Below are 20,536 nucleotides of genomic sequence, written 5' to 3' on the forward strand. Positions count from 1 at the left end.
ATAATGTAAAGCTAATCTAATCCTCATCCTGAAATTTAAGTAGTTTGATTTGTATTTCAATTTCTTTACTTACAAAAAAGTAAAAAAACAAAAAAACAAAAAAAAAAAACAAAAAAAAAAAACAAGCAAACAAAGAAAAAAACCTTTTAAGGTCTTCAAAATCATTTTCTTTATTCAGATTTATTCTAATGAGGCATAAACCTCACTTTGACCTCAGGTTCGTCTTGAATCCAGATATTTATGCCATGCACATAGAGTAAAACAAACTGTCTTTATAGCCAGCTTATCCACAGCTGCATTTAAACTTGATTATAATATAAGTATGGGTCCTGTTTTATTCGGTGGTGGGTTTAAAATAATTTGTTGGAATTGGGGTGCCACTCTGGTGAATGCTGGCCTGGCAAGTGCCAAGATCAAGGTTCTAACCTCAGCACTAAACAAACAAACAAAAAAACTTATTTTGTAATTTAAAAGTAAAATGATGAATTCTATAAATACCATACATTATACTTGGTACTATAATAAAAATTGAAACTAGCAAATATTGCAATTTTTTTAAAAAACAAATTCTGGCAGTGACACTCTAGCTGGGGTAGCTGTTAACATACGTAACGGGTCCATAAGCAGCATAGACTTGTTGGTACAGCTTTGTAGATTCGTCTGTTGGCACTGTTGTAAACTGCTGTGACTTTGTACCCATTTCACACTGTGTTTGCTTGTGTGTTTGTGTGTTGGTTTCACTGAAGATTGAACCAAGGGCCCCTCCAGCATTCTGGGCAAAGTCTGTCTCATCTACCCAACCACCAGGCCCTCAGGCCTATGTACCTGTTTCTCAGGAGTCACAGTATTAAAGATAAAGTGAATTGTGTAAAAGAAATGTTTCATCTTCTTGGACTCCTAATTGTTTTTAAATGGACAATATAAAGACTAAAATTAGGTCAAGGATTTGTCTCCCTTTGTACTTGGTAAATATCAACCATTTTTATTAAACTGATTTTACCAACTGGCTAATAAGCTACATATTTTTTTTTTCTGCCATAGGAACTAATCCCAGAGTTCTACTACCTGCCAGAGATGTTTGTCAACAGTAATGGGTACCAGCTGGGTGTCAGGGAGGACGAAGTGGTGGTTAATGACGTGGACCTTCCCCCCTGGGCCAAGAAGCCAGAAGACTTCGTGCGGATCAACAGGATGGTAAGAAAATCGGTTTCACATAGAGCAGCAATGAAGACGTTCACAGCTTCTGTGGCTTTGTGTTTACCTGTTGCCAAGTGTCCTTAACATCTATAAATAGACCTAAGAAGCAGTGACAGAATTCTGCCGTGGTCTTCTGATTGAATCCTCTTTTGTGAGCACACTTCTTTGAGGTCAGTGGGGTGACATCTCAGTTCTGTGTGCTCCCTCAGGATGAGGCAATCAGACAAAGATCTGCTGACCAATGTCACACATTCTGGACAGTTTGAAATAAATGTCCTTTCCTTATTTTTGTCTACTGTAGCCAAAGCACCTGCACACATTTCTCACTCATAGAAGTAGTCAAGATATGAGAAAGCTACATGTGGAGTGTGTTTATACCTGGGAAGTTTGTGCTGTGAAGCACACCTCGTGTTGTAATAGAACTAGCCTGGAAGAAAGCACCCATCCTACAGCATTTTAAAAACACGAATGACAGAGTTCCTGATGTGAAAATAATGTCTGCATATGAGGATTTTATAAATTTTAATATATTTTACCATAGTTAATGAGATTTTCATCTTGGTGTGGTTATGATACATGGGAGATGGGCTTTGCTGTATTGTACTAATAATGTTAAGAATTGTAACAATGGGGTGGGTGTGGTGACGCACACCTTTAATCCCAGCACTCCAGAGGCAGAGGCAGGAGGATCGCTGTGAGTTCGAGGCTAGCCTGGTCTACAAAGTGAGTCTAAGACAGCAAAGGCTACACAGAGAGACTGTGTCTCGAAACCCTCCCCCTCCCCCCAAAAGAATTGTAACAGTGAAGACAGTGGCTCAAAAAAGCACATCTTAGCCCTGTTTTGCTCACTCAAAAATCTCTTCACCTGTCTTATAAGTCTGTTTCCCTTCTGTTTTAGGAGTTGATTTTGAGTCAGAATCCACATAATTTCCACAATGCAATAGGAGTTGTGTGTCCTCTTTGGGAAGATTATTATTGATATATAATTGGCATATTGAATAATTCACACACTGAGAGGTTTGACGTCAGTGGGTTTGGCCTGTTCAGAGCTGTACAACCCTCACTATAATCAGTTTGGGGGCATTTTGCCATGCCATAAAGAACCCCCCAACCTGTTAGTAATTTACCCTATTTTACCAACTTGCTCATCTCACCCAGCCAGCCCTAGGCAACACTAAGCTACTTACTGCCTCCACTGTGTTTCTCACCTTCTGCCTCTCTGCCTGTTGTAGACATTTCACATGCTCAGTCCTGTATGTCCCCCCCACACTGTCTTATTTTACAGCTGTATTTTCTGTCTTTAAGAAATGATCAGCTTTTGATATACTTCATTTTTAGGAATCATTACTGTTATGATAATCCTGTACCTAAAAGCATCATATTAGGGCTGGGCAAGGTGACACATGCCTTTTAATCCCAGCAGGCCGAGGCCACCATTCTCTTTGCGCTCCATATGAAACACTCTTTCAAAACACTGTGTGATATGGTACTTTCATTTGTTTTATTATCTAGTTTTTGAACAAATGTTGTGCATTCCACAAATTTCGTCCATATTCCCTCTTGGAAAAGTAGAGTATTATTTAAATTTATACTTAAGTAGTGTTTACTTCTAAAATTCTCTACTTACTACTAAAATTGGTCACCCATTGACACCATGTCTTTACATGCTTGAAAGATGCATATAATGTCATTTTACAGAGACTGGATATGCACATTCAGTCCAGAGGCTTGTGAGTGTCATTCTGTCTCAGTCGTTTCCTGCCATGTTGTCTTCATAGTGGGGACCACACCTACGGGCAGTTGAACAGTGAACATTTGCTGAGTGAATGAGTACTGTGGTAGCAGTTTTATTTCTGTAAGCATGTGCAGTCTGGTTTACTCTTAAGTTAGCCAAAACCAATGAATCCAGAAGAGTGGCCAGAAGTTGTTAGGTCATGGCCATAGTCTTTGATAGAACAGAATCTTGCTATGGAACAGAAGTTCTTGTGTGCCATCCACACTTGCTGTGTTACGCAGTGTACCTGATTTTTTTCCTTTGAACATTTATAAAGTGTCCCCATTGCAGACAGGAAACACGAAGGCCCCTAACTTATTTAGGGTGATGGAGCTGGTAAATGGGAGAGCCCAGATTCAAGTATAGAAAAAGAAAATGTAGTCAAAATGCCACCACCTCAGTGTCACCTCTCCATTGTGAAGTTCTGAGGTTTCCAGACCTCTGCTTTTAGGTTGGTGATTTGGCTCATTTCCTTTTTCATCATTACCAGGCTTTTTGATGCAAACCATTCACTGATAAGGATGGCAAGCACACTGGCTTAGCATGCACAAAAACAAAACAGAACACCTCAACAACAAAAAACAAAAAAGAAAAAGAAAAAAATGAGAGTACAGTCTAGAAGAAAGACCCTGGTGGCTAGGACACTGCTAACACGTCTTTGTTTTGAGCAATGCTAAGAGTAATTCAGGCTGGCAAAGTTTTAAGACAAACCTAGGGCTCAGCAGGTGAAAGGCTATGCATGCTAGACAACCTGAATTTGTTCTCCAGGACTCACAAGATGAAAGGAGACAGCCAACCCCCACATGCTGTCCCCTGTCTATCCACACACTCACTTGTACTCACATACACATGTGCAAATAAATAAATGTTAAAAAATCAATCTAATGAAATACTGGCACCTGAATTTAAAGCAACAAACAAACAAACAAGAACCCCAAAACAACCCAATAATTTAAAGGCATTTCTTTAAAAGAGGATAAAATAACCTCCTGCCCACCCCCATCCCCCCCACAACCACACAGATAGCATCTTCTTCCTGAGCAGTGTGGCCTTCTGGGTAGTTGTGCCTCACTCCAGAACCTCTCTTACTCAACTACATACCAGTCATGATCAGCTTTTATCCCCTCAGGATTGCGTTCTTTGCACTTGGCTTTTTTGTCACAGTCCTTTAGAGCTACCTGCTCATGTCCTTGCTGGGCTCTGTGTGTGCAGTAACATCCCATTATAAGTAATGTCAGTCAATAGTATTAGTCTGTGCAGCAGCCAGTGAACACTGGAGTTGTTTCCTGATCTTGGCTGTATCGAGTAAGGCTGCTCTGAACATTTATGTAATGTCATTTTTTCTGTCATACAAGTTTCCAGCAAAGCATGGACTTTTATTTCTTTAGAATAGATGCCTAGGAATGGGCTTGCTCACAAATTAAATTATGTTTAGCAATTTAGCAAACCACCAAAGTGTCTTCTATAATGACTGTGTCATCTTGTATCCCCACTGACAGAATGTCACAGCTCTTGTCCTTTGTTCCTTCACCCACTCATCTCCTGACTTTTTAAATTATGATCATTCTACTGGACATGAAGTAATATAGTTTTATAATTTTAACTTATAGTTCTCCAATATAATACCTCTCTATATGTTTATTAGATACTAAAACATTTTTGTGTATTTTAACAAGACAATGAGTAGTACCTTACAGATACAGCTTTGGTATTCTTCATTGGAGCAGTTTATATGCTCCCCAGATTAGGAATCTTATTTCAGATATGCCTAATGAGTAGAAAGGTGGCAAATGCTTGCCTTGAAGACAAATCCCCAAGGCAAGCATTATCCTGCCCAAGGGTTTGCGGTCTAGTAAAAGCAAATAATTATCTGGACAAGAAACCACCAGGTAGTTACAATTTGTAGAAACTAATCAAGCAAGATGATACATTTTTAATTGAATCTGCGGAAAACCGTGCAGTGGGTGATGTAGTGTGTTAGGTGGCAATGCATCTAACCCAATGAATTTGCCACACTAGGGCATTTCTAGGTTTCTTGTGGATGGGATTATTTGAGAGGTTGTTATGGTTATTTTTCTAAGATGTACTGCCACTTGGATCCCTTCCCTCCCTGCCCCTGAGGATAGTCGGTCGACCTTCTCCCACATTTAGAAGCTGGCGAGCTTTATAGATTGATAAAAACCAATCCAAATTAGAATGGTGCTGTGTACACCATGATGCATGCTCCATTCACCCAGTGTCAGTGACATGACCCTTCTCCCCTTTGAATCTTCAGCTATTTGTGAACAACCTGACTGTGGTCCTGGTAGTTTTCACTTGGGAGCCTGAGGATCTAACTCACACATTTTACCAGTTGAGGCACCTATCTCTTGCCTAGGTTTCCCCCTCAATCCTAAGCCAAATTTGTCTTATCTTACTGAGTGTAGGCAAACCTATAGATTAATCTTTTGCTATATGCTGGATATTTGGGGGCCTTCCATTGCCCCAGGCTCTTCTGTCTGTCACCAAGAGCCCTGACAGAATGAATAGATAGTTTGCATGAAGATCCAGCACACAGTGGGTGCCTTTAGATGTCTCCCACTGTGGGCCTTCCTTGAAACTGCCTTGGGATGAGCTGCCTCTGGGAATTCCTGAGCAGCAGAGCTGTAAAGGGGCATGTCACCAAGTGTGGCTGCACCCACAGCTGCCAATCTCAGGGTCACTCTCCTGCATTTCTCCATCTTGAAGACTGCCTCCTCAGCACAGATCCTCTGCTCTGGCCAGGCTTCCCACCTGCTGATATCACCCACAGGTGATCACACTGATCTGTAGAAACCTGGCAAACAAGGAGTTAGTATTAAATATCACCAGCTTCCTACATAGTTTTACATTTTGCCAAAGGTACATTTATTTGGTGTGTGCTTCTATAATGGATAGAACCTATACAATAAGATGTGGAAGCGTTTGCATATTCCCTAAATTCTGAGATGATAATATCATTCATCAATGTTTTGTTGAAATTTTTGTGTACCTACTGGGTAGTTCCTGTAGAATTTAGTTGCTCTGAAATGGAGAGTGGAGGACAGCGTGCTGCTGTATTTATAATGCAGACCAGGCTTGTCTCCACTTATTCACAAGAGTCCTTTTTAATAAGCCTAATGTACAAAATGAGAATGTTATGTATCCGAGAGAAATTGCATTCATTGTGGTAAGAGCCCTTCATCTCTCTATGTGTATTAGTATTCTCTATCTGTGAACATGCCCTCCTCCTCCTTTTTAGGTGTCATTATGAAATTCTAGGCAATTAAGAGAAAAATAATTATTTGAAAGGGAAAGCATCACTGGTTTTTTAAATGGGGGCTTGACCATAGCTTGTGGGCTTAGGCAGCTGCCTGGTATGTGGGCAGCAGCATTGGCTTATCTACAGATCACTTTCTAACTTGGAAACCTGAAGCTTTATTATTAGTGTGTGGTGACTGCACAAATTCATATAGTCCGTACCTGTCTATAGTGTTCGCCAGTCACAGTTGTCCCGGCCTGTCGCCCCACCCCCACCCCCTTTTGGTACTTTGACTTGTCCTGATGCACTCTTTTTTTTTTTTTTTTAAGATTTATTTATTTATTGTATATGAGTGCTTTATTTGCAGAAGAGGGCATCACATCACATTATAGATGGTTGTGAGCCACTATGTGGTTGCTGGGAATTGAACTCAGGACCTCTGGAAGAACAGGTGGTGCTCTTCACCACTGAGCCATTTCTCCAGTCCTGATGCACTCTTAATCTACTGTTACAGTTAGTGCTGTTGCTTGTGTTGTAGGCACTGACACATATAGCTGCTTGTGTGCTATGAACACAGTATTAGAGATAGGAACATAGTGACAAAAATTGTTTCCCTGATAAATTGTAAAATTTGAAATTTGGTCTCATTAGGAAAAAAAAACCTAGAATGTAATATCATTGCTCTAGAATGTAAGAGTCATCGCTCTTTGTGGACATCTCAGTAAATTCTAAATGCTTTGTTTGCACAGCAAGCAAGCACCAGCTTAATTTATCCACCCACGGCTAAGCTGATCGTAACCAGCTTCCTCAGGAAGCATTGATAAAGCCTGCGTTCCATTCTAACATGGTTAGCATCTGACCTCTTGACAAAGGACAGAAACAGAAAGTCTTTCTGATAGTATTACCCTAATGCTGGCTTCATCAATCATAATCTACCCCCATATAATTTGTTTTTTAAAAGGCCTTTCATGGATGTGAAGTGATAATCTCACCCAGCCCTCAGCTCTGCTGAGTTCTAGGGCTGTTGGGCCAAATGCAGAGCACAGGCCACATGTACCCAGCCAGGCAAGGGACACCGAGGAGGCCATGTGCTTTTGCTCATACTGTTTCATGTCCTTTGCAAATTTTTCATATTTTGAAGAAAAAACTTTCATAGTAGCTAATAGCTTGCATTTGAAATATTTTACTGACATATGAAGAAGCACCTTGCTTACAGAAGAACACTGAAGATTAACAAATAGCTAGTGAGCACCCAGACAGGTCTTCTAATTTGTAGACTCGACAGGAAGCCCTGCCCTTACTGAGCTGCTTTTCAATTAAGACAGACCAACTTCCTTAGAGAAGGAGGAAAGGAGGAGGGAGGGAGGGCGCTAGCTTGGTGTGTCAGATGGCCAGTTCTAAGTTAAAGAGATGTAGAAGAGAAGGAGATGACTCAGGGAAGTGGTTGCTGCCTCCATTTGAAGGTGAGCTTGAGGAGGGCTGAGGTGAAGGAGTGAGCCATTTGACTCTAGAGAAAGGCCTCTGCAGGCAGAGGAACATCTGGACAAAGCCCAGTGACAGGCACGCTTGGCCAGGAGGCCAGTGAGAAGGGGCAGTGAACAGTGGTGTGCAGTGGAAGAGAACTGAGCAGCAACAGGACTTACCACACTGGCCTCCGAGGCTCCGAAGTGTTGACGCGCTGTCTGTAGTGGAGTGAAGTCAGCACTGCTCTGAGCAAGAGTGTAACGTGGTCTGCATTCTAAGAAACGAACTTTGGCTGCAGGTCTAGTGCGGGGTTACCGTAGTAAACCCAGAAATCTATCAGGGAGCATTTCTAGAGGTGATGGGGACATGAAGGGGCGAGTGAAGGGAGTGAGGATATGTTAATCTGTCCTCTGTGTATTCTGTTAGCCTACAGTCACCTCAAGACTCCCAATAGTGACATTTCCTCTCAGTGTCTTTGTATTGCAGAAGCAGTGGGGACTAAGTGACATAGTGGCCGCGTTCACGTAGCAGAGACTTACAGTAGCTGAGTTTGTCCTGCTAGGATGAGGGGAGGGGTTAGTGCTTGTTCTCAGCATGGCACAGGGCCAGGGATTCTAAACTGCAGGACAGCTGAAGTCAGCAGGTTCGCCTGGTAGTCTGTTGGGAAGGCAGAAAGCTTCCCAGCGCGTACCCTTCAAGGACAGAGTCTGCATGTAGGAGGTGGGCAGTAGTTGAGAGCAAGAGAGCGTTAGGCTACTCACCTTGTTCTTCTGCACTTCGGTGGAATGTTCTCAGGAATCCAGAGGGTTTTGTCTTTGTGCCACCCTGTGCCTAGGGTCTAGAACACTGTGTCCCAAGCATGCTCTCTGACTGAGGACATGTGGTGTACTTTTGAAGCACTGAAGTGCCACTTGGTGATTCTGTATTGTACTTTGCCTTTGTACGTAAATTGATTTCACAAGTAACTGTGCGCGGCTGCCACTGCATGGTGACAAGAGGGTGTTTGTGGAGAGCACACACACCCCTTTTCTCAAGAGGAAAAGACAAGTGAGAGAACAAACTCCCAGCAAAGGGTGTGCTCAAGTCAGAAAACACACAAGGCAGAGTGCTCTCAGGCCAGTGAGACAGGGGTCGTATCCCAGCTCTGTGCTCTGTGCCCCCACAGGACCACCTATGCCCCTGAAGCTTGGTCTGTATCTGGAAACGCCAGAGGCAGAGGTGGGATAGAGTTTTGAAACTCTGGGGGATGCAGGGCTGTGTAAGTTACGCAAGGAGGAGCCTGCCCAGCCAAGCCTGTAAGGGAAGGTACAGGTTATGGTGGCTTCAGAAGTCTGCTCTGTAGCAGGCTCCCATGCACTGGGGTCATGGTACATGCAGCCATCAATCAAGTAATAAGATAATTAAGCACACATCCCCTACCACAGTCACTTAAAACAGCTTTATTGAGCTGGGTATATAATCTGAGTACTCAGGTTACTGAGACAGGAGGATCATTGTGAGTTCAAGACCAACTGTGACACATGGTGAGTTCAAAGCTGGCCTGGGCAACATAGCATGGCCATATATAATTCTGTTTATTTAAAGCAATAATTGACTAATTAAAGTTACAATGACTAAAATTTTAATGGAATCATAGGGGTGGGAGAAAGCTAGCCAAGACATTTACAGAAACTTGAATGCTTTTCTGATTATCTGCTTGAATACACACATCACTATTCAGAGAGTGTTTTATTACCGAAAGCAGATCTTTGATAGAGTTAAAGGATGGAAGTATTTTTACTTAGGATAGAAGAGATAGAAATTGCATTCCCACATATAAAAGAATTCTCACAGTTCATTTCCGTTTCCTTTGTCCTTTTTTTTCTTTTTGAGTTTTAGAGAGGCTTTATCCCAAGTGCATTAGTGAAAGAATTCTCTCCCATCTAATACCCATGGGCAAAGATGAGGATGAGATTTAGGTGAGTGCAATCCATCTGAAAGATACCACTCTACTCCATATCTCTCTCCGCCTCCTTCCCCCCACATCCCCAGGGTAGAGTTATGGATTGGAAATTGGGTTATCTAGGCTTAAAGCAATTGCCTCTGCCTTGAGATGTGAAGGAGATGTTCAAGAAGCTATTAGGGCCATTATAACACGACTAGCTTAGTAATCAGGTATTTCTTCATATTTCCCAGTGTACTAAAATCTTATTTCAAAGTGCAGAGTGGGTCTGTGCATGCAGACACAGCTCTAAAAACAAGCACAGCCATGTGTTCAGTAGCGGGGTAAATGGAGACCCGGGTTGGGCCTCTGCTCTGGGCGAGGTGACAGTTAATATTCAGTTCCTACATATGCATTGGACTTTAAACTAGATTTAGCTTTCAAGTGTTCTAAATATGAGGTTCTTTCCTTCCTCTTGCATAGTGATAAGCAAAGCAAATTATAATAAGGTTTTGTCATCTTCAGTCTGACCTCATTTAATTTTATGAACGAAAAGCAAAGTTGCCCAGAACATTTAACTGCCATTGCCAGTTGATTCAGCAATCTGCCTCTCTATTGTGTAGACTAGACTGGAGCAAATACCAATAGATATCAGAAAGATTTTCAGTTTAATTAAATACTATTATGAATACTATGAACTTAGAAGATTCAGAGCTGAGAGAAATGGGTTAATACCAAGGTAGATATTAAAATGCAGAAATGGATGCCCAGAAGCCTTAGAGACATTTAATGAAATTTCCCTGAACCCTAAGAAAAATCCAAGGCCTCTATTTTTAGTTGAATTCTACCAAATTTTCAAGAGATAATGAGCTCAGTTCTTGTGGGCAAGGTCTCCCAGAAAGCACAGAAAGCCATTTTAGGAGGATAATAAGACTGTGACTCCAACAACAATTAGTAGTAAGCTTGTTAATCTTTCACTGATAGCTCTGAGATGTATTTCACATGGTTTTTAAAAAAATCTTTGTTAAGAATTAATTCCATAGGCATTCTTGGTTCCTGGGCAGAGACTCAGCAGTGACCCTGCTTAGAAGTCAGCTTTTTGTCCTTCCATCCGTTAGACAAGCACAGAAATGACCATTAACCATTATACAACTTTTAAAATTGACTATAATACCGAATTGGCAAAACCACACAAACTATAGCATATAACCTGCAAAAATTTAACTGATAATTTTATTTTTGTCTCATTTCTCATATTCTTGTCTGAATGGTTATCTTAATATTGGTAAAAATGGAGCTTAAAAATTCTGTTTAGTCTTAGTAAGTAAATGCTATGTTTTCACAAAAATCTTAGTATTTATGTTTCTGGATGAGAGTTATACAGAGTGATTGTTATAAATGGCATCTAAAAAAGTAAAAGACTGAATCAAGAAGTATTAAGTGTGGGAAAAGTTGAAAAGCACAGTAGGGAGTACAGTTTTGAGAGGATTCCTTTGAAAGTTGTTTGTTAATTGAATGAACCCGGACAAGCAACAAGTGGGTGAGTTCACACATTTGCTGACAGCTGTGGGTTCTGCTGTAATAGCTGTATACAGAGAGGATTCGTGAAGCTGGGCACAGACCCTCCTTTGCAGCTTGGCATCCTGCCTGCTCTGAGTGGATCAGGAGTGAGGGAAGGAGCGGGTGGGTTGCTCCCAAGCAGCAACGTGCCCAGGACGGTTTTCATGCAGGGCTGAACGGGACTCCAGTCATCTGTCTGGGTGTTTCCAGGCAGCTTCTAATGAACTATTCTTCTCCTCCTTCTCCTTCTCCTTCTTGTAAATAAAATCACATTGTTCTAGTTAATTCACAAATAGAAACATCACATAGCTGGTTTAAGAAAGTCGCTCTAACACTTGCCCAATTTGTCCTTTTCCAAACTCCACACATCTCAGTGAACTAAACACAAAGGGCCTTCTTCTCTCCCACTCTCACTGAAGCCTGTGCTCATGACCTCACACTTACTCCCCTGCCCCCACTGACTAGCAAATCTCCCCATTGCCTGGCACTTCCCAGGTATCAACTGAACTGATTTCTGGCATGAAGAAGGCATTCCTTTCTAATCTAATGGAGGACGTCATTCAGGAAGACAAACCATATCAAAGCTTCCTATAAAGTCGTTTACTTTTAAACTAATGTTTAACAGTTAGAAATGAAATTATTGTAAGTAGGCATTAAAGCAGCTATTGCAATGAAAATTATTTTTCTTTTGAGTGTGAGGATATTTTTGTAAGAAATGTATTTAATGTTTTTAATATGCTGTGCACATAATAGAGCCAAGAGAATGGTAAGCATTTTGTGAAAGAGACTTTTATTTAGTTCAGTGTCTTATTAAAGGTAGGGTTTTTTTTCCTATTCTGGGGACTGAAGATCTAATACATACAAATCAAATTCAATGTAAAGGAATAATGCCCTCATTTATATTGAATACTTCAGACTGAGAAAGTGATACGGAGCCTTGCTAAATTCATACTCTTATTTTTCCTTGATTTGTTTCAGGCTCTGGAAAGTGAATTTGTTTCTTGCCAACTCCATCAGTGGATCGACCTTATATTTGGCTACAAACAGCGAGGGCCAGAGGCAGTCCGTGCTCTGAATGTCTTCCACTACTTGACCTACGAAGGCTCAGTGAACCTGGACAGCATCACAGATCCTGTGCTCCGGGAGGTAGGTGTCCTGAGCTGCTCCCAAAGTGTCTGGCACCTCTCAAACACACATCTGACTTCCCACATCTCTCCATGTTAAGTCTCCTTTCAGCTGAACACATAGGTTTCATGTTGTTGACAATGTAAAAAAGATGGAAATATATAAAAGCAATCAATGAGATCAATAAGTTGGGATTTTTAAAATACTGACATTTTAATGCAGAACTGTAATTTAACTTCAGATCTTCATTAAAGTGCATAAAATGCATTAAGTGTGTTGTTAATGGGTGAGGCTTAGATGAATATTTTACTGTGAGTAATTCATTAAAATCATCAGCAGCATAAGTTTTTAAAAATAAAAGCAGCTTTGCAGCTTTCTAGAAGGAACATTCAAAGAGCTATGCGAATGTAATGGATACCATTATAGTACTTTATTGCCCTGTGTTCTCAGCCTGAACTGTCTATAGCTAACATTTGGAAATTAAAAGTATTTTAAGTGAAAAAAATCATTTTAAATAGCATGTAAATAACTTCCTGGGCATAAAATGACTTTGGCTAGGTGGGCAGAGTAAAGATGCACCAGCTGCTAGGTAAGTGTTGCTGCAAGGAAACTATAGCCCTGCCCTCCACCCTACCCTCAATCTGCCATCTGCTCTATGCAAAACAAGCCATCATGGCTACATCTCTAGGCACTGAAATGCTTTCTTAGTTTTAATTTCAGAGATAGGAAATGTGCAGATTTGGGAAATAAAGCTCTCTTAAAGAATCCTGTATTCCTTTCTTACATGCTCTATAAAATAAAGACTCCATTTGCATAGCTCCAAGCAGAAAAGAAAAAGGAGAGAGCACGTGATTACTGATCATTGGTCCCTTAGGTCAGAACACTTGGAGAACACTTTTCAAACATGTTGTTAAAGGCAGGATTGCACAGTAGCGTGTGCACAGGGGGATGGGAGCAGACAAGGGTAGTGATCCAGGGAGAACCAGGTATTGTGAAATTGTTTGGTGACATGAGAAGTATCCTCCAGAGATCACTAGACCTGCCTAGTTTAGTGTCCTCAGTTGTTTATAAAATTTAATCATCTTATTTGGATGAAGTAATTCTTATAAATAGACCCCCCTTTGCTTAACATAGGCCCATTTTATAAATTGTTTATAAACAAAATTCATCTTTTTGAACCAGAATGTTTTTATTTTGGAGACAAGGTCTCACTATGCAATCCTGGATGACCCAGAACTTTCTGTGTAGATCATTCTGGCTTGGAACTCATAGAGATCCACCTGCCTCTGCCTCTAACCCTGGGATCAAAATGTGCACCATCTTCTCCAGCCACAGTGGATACTTTTAAAATCAGAAATGAGAAAACCGGAATAGTCCAGCTTTATCTTCCAAGCCCAAGTTCAATTGGACTTGAGTTATATAAACTTCATGGACATCTTTGATCCTGGGTATTTTGCTATGCTTTTTTCCTCCACAACAAAGTTCTTTATCTAAAAGGGAAATTATAAGTTGAGTCTGTTGGACAAAATACAAATTTGAGTGTGTTGAATATGAGGAAAATGACAGGGAGTGGCATTGAGATTGATAGGCCAATCGCAGGTTTTTCTCATCTAAATGTGAGTTCAAAAGGAGACAAGTGGGCCAGACCAAAAAACAGGAGGAGAATTAGAGTTGAGAGGTTTCTTCTATGCATACAGTGCGTGTCTGAAACTCACTAAAGGAGTCTGCTTCTTCAGCCACCACGCCATCATTCTGGACAGTGACAAAGCCAATTAATGGTTCACGAGCCTTACTCGTCACACTGTAGGAACTGTAGCACAGAATGTGTGCCTTTGACTGACTTGCTGGATGGGACCTGCCTCATGTTCGCTCATTCTGTAGATGTTCCGAGTAGAACCTATTACATTATGGGCCTTTATACAACCCCAAGTAATGCAGACTGTCTAGTGCCGGGCAGGATGTCTTCTTTCAGGACTCTGCCCCTTCAAGCAGTTCGTTCAGCTGGACGCTGAGGATCCGCCGTCGTCAGCGTCAATTTAGGATGTGCATGTTCTCAGCCTCACACCCGCGAATGGGTCTCTGACTTGCCATCTCTTAGCGCTGTGAGGGGGCACACTCTGGCAACACTCCTGCTCCTTCCAGCTATCGCAGGCCTTGGCACAAGTCTGCAGAGGTGTTTGCACTGGCTTTGAAGATCTCTGGGAACTCAAGGGTCTGAGGAAGCTGCTGCTTCATCTTTTTGAGAGCAACAAGAGACCGTTAGTGTGGTGCAAACAGGCTGGAGTCTTTTAAGGAATATTAGCTTTTTCTCTCCTATTCCTCACCACCATTCCCTCATATATTCCCATTAATTTTAATGAATAAGTTAGAACAAAACATATTACCACAAAAAAAAGTCTTCCGGAGCCTGAAGAGCAGTGCTCTCCAAAGGCTAAGACCTACTCTAGAGCCACAAGCTAGCTGCTGACAGAGTGCTGAATCTCACTTACTCTCTCAGTGGCTCTATAAAGGGAGGAACAACACGTTACCCCACGCACGAGCACTCCGTAGACAGTGCAGCTAAGGTTTGCTGCTTTAGGGTTCACACCACTCCCCACACACTGCCACTGTGAAAGGCTCCTGGGGAGGTACAGTACCTGGTGTCAAAGCATCCCTGTTGGAACCCCGAAAACCTGCCCAGCTAGACCCTGGCTTGAGAGAGCAGCTCTCAGTCTGAAAGAGTAAACAAACTCCTACGAAAAAAACAGCTCAAAAGGTAGCCCATTCATGATGCCCCCACTCACTTTAGTTATAATTATTATCTTGGTTTATTATGTAAATATCATTAAAGATAAAACCACAGGAAGGCTAGATTTTGTTTTTTGTTTCATAATGTCAATTTGCCTGATTAAGATAATTTTATTTAAAAATGCTAAGCACCGCCTTAAAAGACTAACATGTCCCCTTTGTTTAAAAAATTCTATGATCTGCCTAGAATTCTGAGCTTTGAAGTTAGTATTAAAATTTGAGAAATAGCTTAAGGTTATTGACTCATTCTTCCCTGACAGGTGAAGTCATGAGCCGGCACTACCACAGCAATTATGGTATTAGAATGTCAAGAAATTAGAGGTCAGAATAACAGATAATTGTCTTCTCTGTGTCAGATTAAAAATTGGCATTCTTTGACAGTATGGGATCTCTGGCTGAGAAAATGATGACAGCTTAACTTATTTTATACTTGTAAAGCAGTAATTGATAGTAAACTTTATCTTGACAGCTTCTGGGCAGAAACATGACAGCGCAGTTCTGGTACAAAGCTTCTTAATATGTAAACACTAGGTCTGCTGGAGAGCAGAGATTTATTTGAACTGTCTTAAGTCTTGTCTTACATCATTATCTTCTGGGCTCTGTTCTCGTGATGGCTCAACTATTTGGGCAGTGGTTTTGAAGCATGACCATGAATATTCTTTCTTCTTTTTCTATATTAATAAGACTCACCATTTTCTTTATGTTTGTACCTACCAAGTGCCCTGCATAGCGAAAGGGTTCTGGTTAGCAGTCACTGGGTGCTGCTGCTCAGGTGTGACCCAAGCACCTGGGAGCTTGTGAGAGCTTCTGGCTCGAAACGTAGGCTTCCCTGACATGACTCAGGGCAGCATTCAGTTGGGCACATGGGCTTGTTTGAAATGTTAGAGGTTTGGTTTTTTTAAATGTGTGTGTGTGTGTGTGTGTGTGTGTGTGTGTGTATGCGCACGCGCATGGCTACCACACTGTCTGTACGTGTGGAGATCAGAGGACAACTTAGGGACTCAGTTCTCTCCTTCTATCCTATGAGCTCCAGGCCTGAACTCAGGTTGTCAGGCATAGAAGCAGGTGCCTTTACCCACTGAGCCATCTCACCAGCCCCAAAAGATAAAGCTGGAGAAGGTTTGCTCTACGTTAGATATGTTAGAACTACTTGAGAAGCTTCTGCTGTTCTGGACATGAGTTGAGAACAGACAAAGCATAATGCAGTAGTTATCACCCAGTTTCCTCTCGTTGCATCTCTTCCTCCTGCCCTGGGTCCTGCACAGTCTCAAACACACACCCATGCCCATATACCTATCTCCTCAACAGCCATTGTGTCCTCCCTACCCTGTGGATATTAAGAATATCAAGCATAGCACTCTGTGTCTTGTTCTAAGTTAATAATTCTGTTCTTAATTATTTTTTTACATCTGCACTCCTGGGGTCTTAATATTATTTACAGCTATATTTTTTCTTTCAATATCAATGGCTTAGTTTAGTTTTGTTAAAATTGTATTTGAATATATATGTTTCTGAATATGTTCATATATGCACCGCATGCATGCAGAGCCCATGGAGGCCAGCAGAGGGCATGAGATTCCCCTGAAACTGGAGTTTCAGACAGCTGTGAGCCTCCCTGTAGGTGCTGGGAAACAAGCCCAGGTGCTCTGCAAAAGCAGCCAGTGCTCCTAACTGCTGAGCATCTTCCCACCCGCTCAGTGTCATTACTTTTCAAGAAGTAAGTTAGCCCAAGCATGGTACTGATGATGAAGCTGCACCTGTGCAGCAGAAGGAAGGAGAATCAGTATCCTAACGGAAGCCATAAGCTCACACCAGGCAAATGACTAAGAGTGCTGAGTTCTGAGCTGACATAAAACTTGTCATCATACCTATTACCAACCTCACCAAAAAGAAAAATGATCTAAATGATTGCCCTGTGACAATGAGAGGTAGATTTACATAAGCCTGTAAATCCTGCTATGTTGCTGGCATCTAGAACATAAGGACCATGCAGTGCTTATATATTTACAGGTATATTCATAATTTTGCATTTTAAAATATTCAATACATTTTAATATTACCAGCCATCACAAAAATGTGCTATTTTCCATCTAGCTGTCTTTACTTAGGAAGCTTTGCTTTGATCTCTGCTTTGATCTCCCAGAGGTAACAGAGCTGCTCTCTGGGCGAGCTCTAAGGAGAGCATGCCCACAGGAGGTAGGCTACATCACTTCAATTTCACTTCATTTTCCTGCTGAAATGTTCCTTGCTACTACAGAGCACTAACATGATAGGGCTGTCAAGAACCAGCAAGACAGATGTGTCTGTATCCAAAACAGCTGCTGCTGACTTTCCCAGAAAGATGAGCTTGTAAAGTTCATAAGGGAAAAAAAAATCAACACACTTTTCACTTCCTGATGATGTAAATGAACAGGCAGTGGCAGCACCGATGGCCCTGCTTTCCCTGCTCACCCTCCTGTGCGGCTGTCAGCCCTTTCCTCCCTGCACTTCTGGTGTCTTACTTTGATATAGCCAGGGGTTTCAACAAGGGATGCTGCTTTGATCCTCTAGGTTAAGCTTTTGTGGGTTCAGTCTCCTGTTTGTGATCCATGAACAAGCTATCTCAGTGAGCTGCAGCATGTAGCATTCGCTCACCGAGCCATGGGGCCTTGCTGTCTTTATACTGGTTGACTGGGCAGCTTTTCAGAGAAGTGATTGTAATTAATAGACAAGAAGATGGCTGATCGTGATCTCCTAAACCACCTGAATAGTCTTCTTTACCACACTGACATTTTTAACAAGCTCAAAATCCAAATTAAACACGAAGAACACCCCTACATTTTTATTAGTGAAAAGCAAGTAGAACATGTTTTTCAGAGTCTGTTTTTCACATCTACAGCACTGAGGCTTACGTGGCAGATTTGATTAATAAACTTTGAACTTAGAAATTAGTTTCAAAGAAATTAATGGCATACATTGAATTGTGCTTAGCTAACTTTTAATTTGGGTTTCTCTTTTCTCCTTGCATCTTTACAATGTGCTTACCTAGTCTGTTTTGTTTTTAATCACCCCACAAACACATGCTAGTCAGCCTCAGATGTGTGTCACTTAGGTCTTTTGTTCTCCTCTTTGTGTGATTTTTATTGTGTGCTAATGAGAAATGCTAATTATTGATTTTCAAAAATTATCGGCAAATGGTTTCATAATATCCACATTCAGGACAGTGAGGCTAACACTCTGCTGTTTGTAAAAGAAGGCACCAGCCAAGCAGAAATAGGCAGTAAACTTTGAACCCCTACCCAGACCTAGCCGATGAACAGGATATTCTCCACAGTTGAGTGGAGAGTGAGATCTGACTCTCACACGAACTCTGGTGCCCCTTTTCTGACCATGTCCCCTGGATGAGGAGGCCTGGCGGCACTCAGAGGAAGGATAGCAAGTTACCAAGAAGAGACTCGATATTCTAAGAGCATATATAGGGGGAGAAGGTCTCCCTCAATCACAGACATAGGGGAGGGGAGAAGGGGAGAAGTGGGAGGGAGGGAGGAACAGGAGGATACAAGGGAAGGGCTAACAATTGAGATGTAATGTGAATAAATTAATTTTAAAAATGAAAAAAAAAAAAGAAATGTCTAGAAGGTGCTTCCCCATCCCCTATTGGCTTTTGTTTGTGAAAAGTGAGTATCACTCAGTCCCTTCAGTTGTATGGTGAGGACTCATTTAAAGTTTTAGACCTTTGATAATGACCCAATTTAAAGTCATTTGAAATCTCTATGTAGTCTTTCTAAATTATTATTTCCCATTTATGTAAAAATTAGAGGATATTTTATTCTGTTGAATTAATACTGTAATAATTTGAGTCTGTGTTTGACTTGATAATGACACATGCTTCATTGTGGAACATTTGACATCACCATCTGATGAATTTGTGTCACTCTGTACTGCTTTTTTCAGTAACCTCTTCTGTGATTAGACACTGTACTTTACAAGACTGCCAACTGCTTTCAACACCCACCTGCCTCCAGCTTCTCCCTATCCCCCCCCATCCCACACCCCCCACCACCCCCACCCCCACCCCCAACCCACTCCCACCCACCCACCCACCACCACCACCCACCCACCCCCACCACCACCCCCGTATCCTGAATCACCAGCATGGAAGGCATGTCACAAAAGCTGCTCAGCCAGGGCAGGCTGCTGAGTGTATTGCCCTGGCTGCTCTGGGTTATGCCCATGTAGGTTCAGTCCTCTGTTTATAAAAAGTGTGTGCTGAAGTGCAGAGACCCCTTAAGAGAGCATCTCTTCCTGACTGAAAAGAGACCCTGTGCTCCCAGGGAACTCATACCAGGGCCCCTCCATACAGTCTTCCACACTCAGTGAAACGGCTCCTGGCTGAGTATACCTTTTAGTCTTTCCACGTGGACGTGTAGCAGAGGGGAAGCAGCACCTGTCTGCCTTGTTACACCTTCTTTTTGATACCGTTGCATCTCTGGGTATCTCAGCACATGGCCTTTCCAAGGGGCACTGAAGATCTCTTTTAAAAGAAATCTGCCACATGCTGCCACATGGATGAACCTCGGGGACATTGTGCTCAGTAAAATAACTTAGTCACAAATCAGAGAAAAGCAAAACAAACAAAAAAGGCTACAGACACCCCACCTCCACTGTCACACACACAAATACAAATACTCCACTTAGAAGAGCAGTGTGAGCCAGGCGTGGTGCATGCCTTTAATCCCGGCACTCAGGAGCAGAGGCAGGTGGATCGCTGTGAGTTCGAGACCAGCCTGGTCTACACAGGGAGTCCAGGACTGTCAAGGCTACACAGAGAAACCCTATCTCGAAAAACAAAATGAACAAACAAACAAACAAACAAACAAACAAAAACCCAAACCAAACCACAAAAAAAAAGCAGTGTGGATCAGTCACTGTCTCTGAGGAGAAAGCAGAGTGGAGGTTGTTTCCCCTAAGGAGCTATGGAGATAAGTTGCACAGCAATTTGTTGTACTGAACACTGTACAGCTATCTATAAAATGGCTAAAATAAGAAGCCATCTTTTATGTGCATCTAAAATTGCCTTGAAAGGTGATAGAGTTTAGTAATAGCCCATGTTACAGAGATGTGGGCAGGATACAGAAGTTCAGAAAGAGAAAGTGAAACACTTGGAGGCTACTATACCCAGGCCCTGGGTAAGAGAGGAAAATGCTGGAGGAGAGATAGCAAGAGATGTGTTGTCTGGCATGAACTGTGGTAGGGAGGAGAACCCAGCCTAGCCACTGCTAAACCAGTACCCAGCAAAGAGAGCCACAGAGGAAATACAGCAGCCTCCTGTGTCCTGTAGTCATCTAGGCTCTCTCCACTGTGCCAGGGGAGGGGCAGGAGAGGGAGCAGCAAGAGCAAAAAGGATAGTGATGAGCTCTGTGAAGGCCCATGGGTCAGAGCTGAAGAAGAAAGGTGTCCAACACAGCAT

At 42.0% G+C, this 20,536-nt stretch overlaps 1 protein-coding gene across 7 annotated transcripts in view; it reads left to right on the forward strand.

The window, feature by feature from the left end:
* Window positions 1–20,536, forward strand: part of NBEA (neurobeachin) — a 545,308-nt gene that overhangs the window by 494,415 nt on the left and 30,357 nt on the right. For all 7 annotated transcript variants that reach the window (XM_084768707.1, XM_084768708.1, XM_084768709.1 and 4 more), the window contains 2 exons: window positions 1,042–1,194; window positions 12,154–12,321. In XM_084768707.1, coding sequence (XP_084624833.1) covers window positions 1,042–1,194; window positions 12,154–12,321 — 321 coding nt within the window. The remainder of the gene's footprint in view (window positions 1–1,041; window positions 1,195–12,153; window positions 12,322–20,536) is intronic.

This window comes from Acomys minous (genome assembly GCF_964271855.1).
Source record: "Acomys minous genome assembly, chromosome: 19".
Lineage (NCBI taxonomy): Eukaryota > Metazoa > Chordata > Mammalia > Rodentia > Muridae > Acomys > Acomys minous.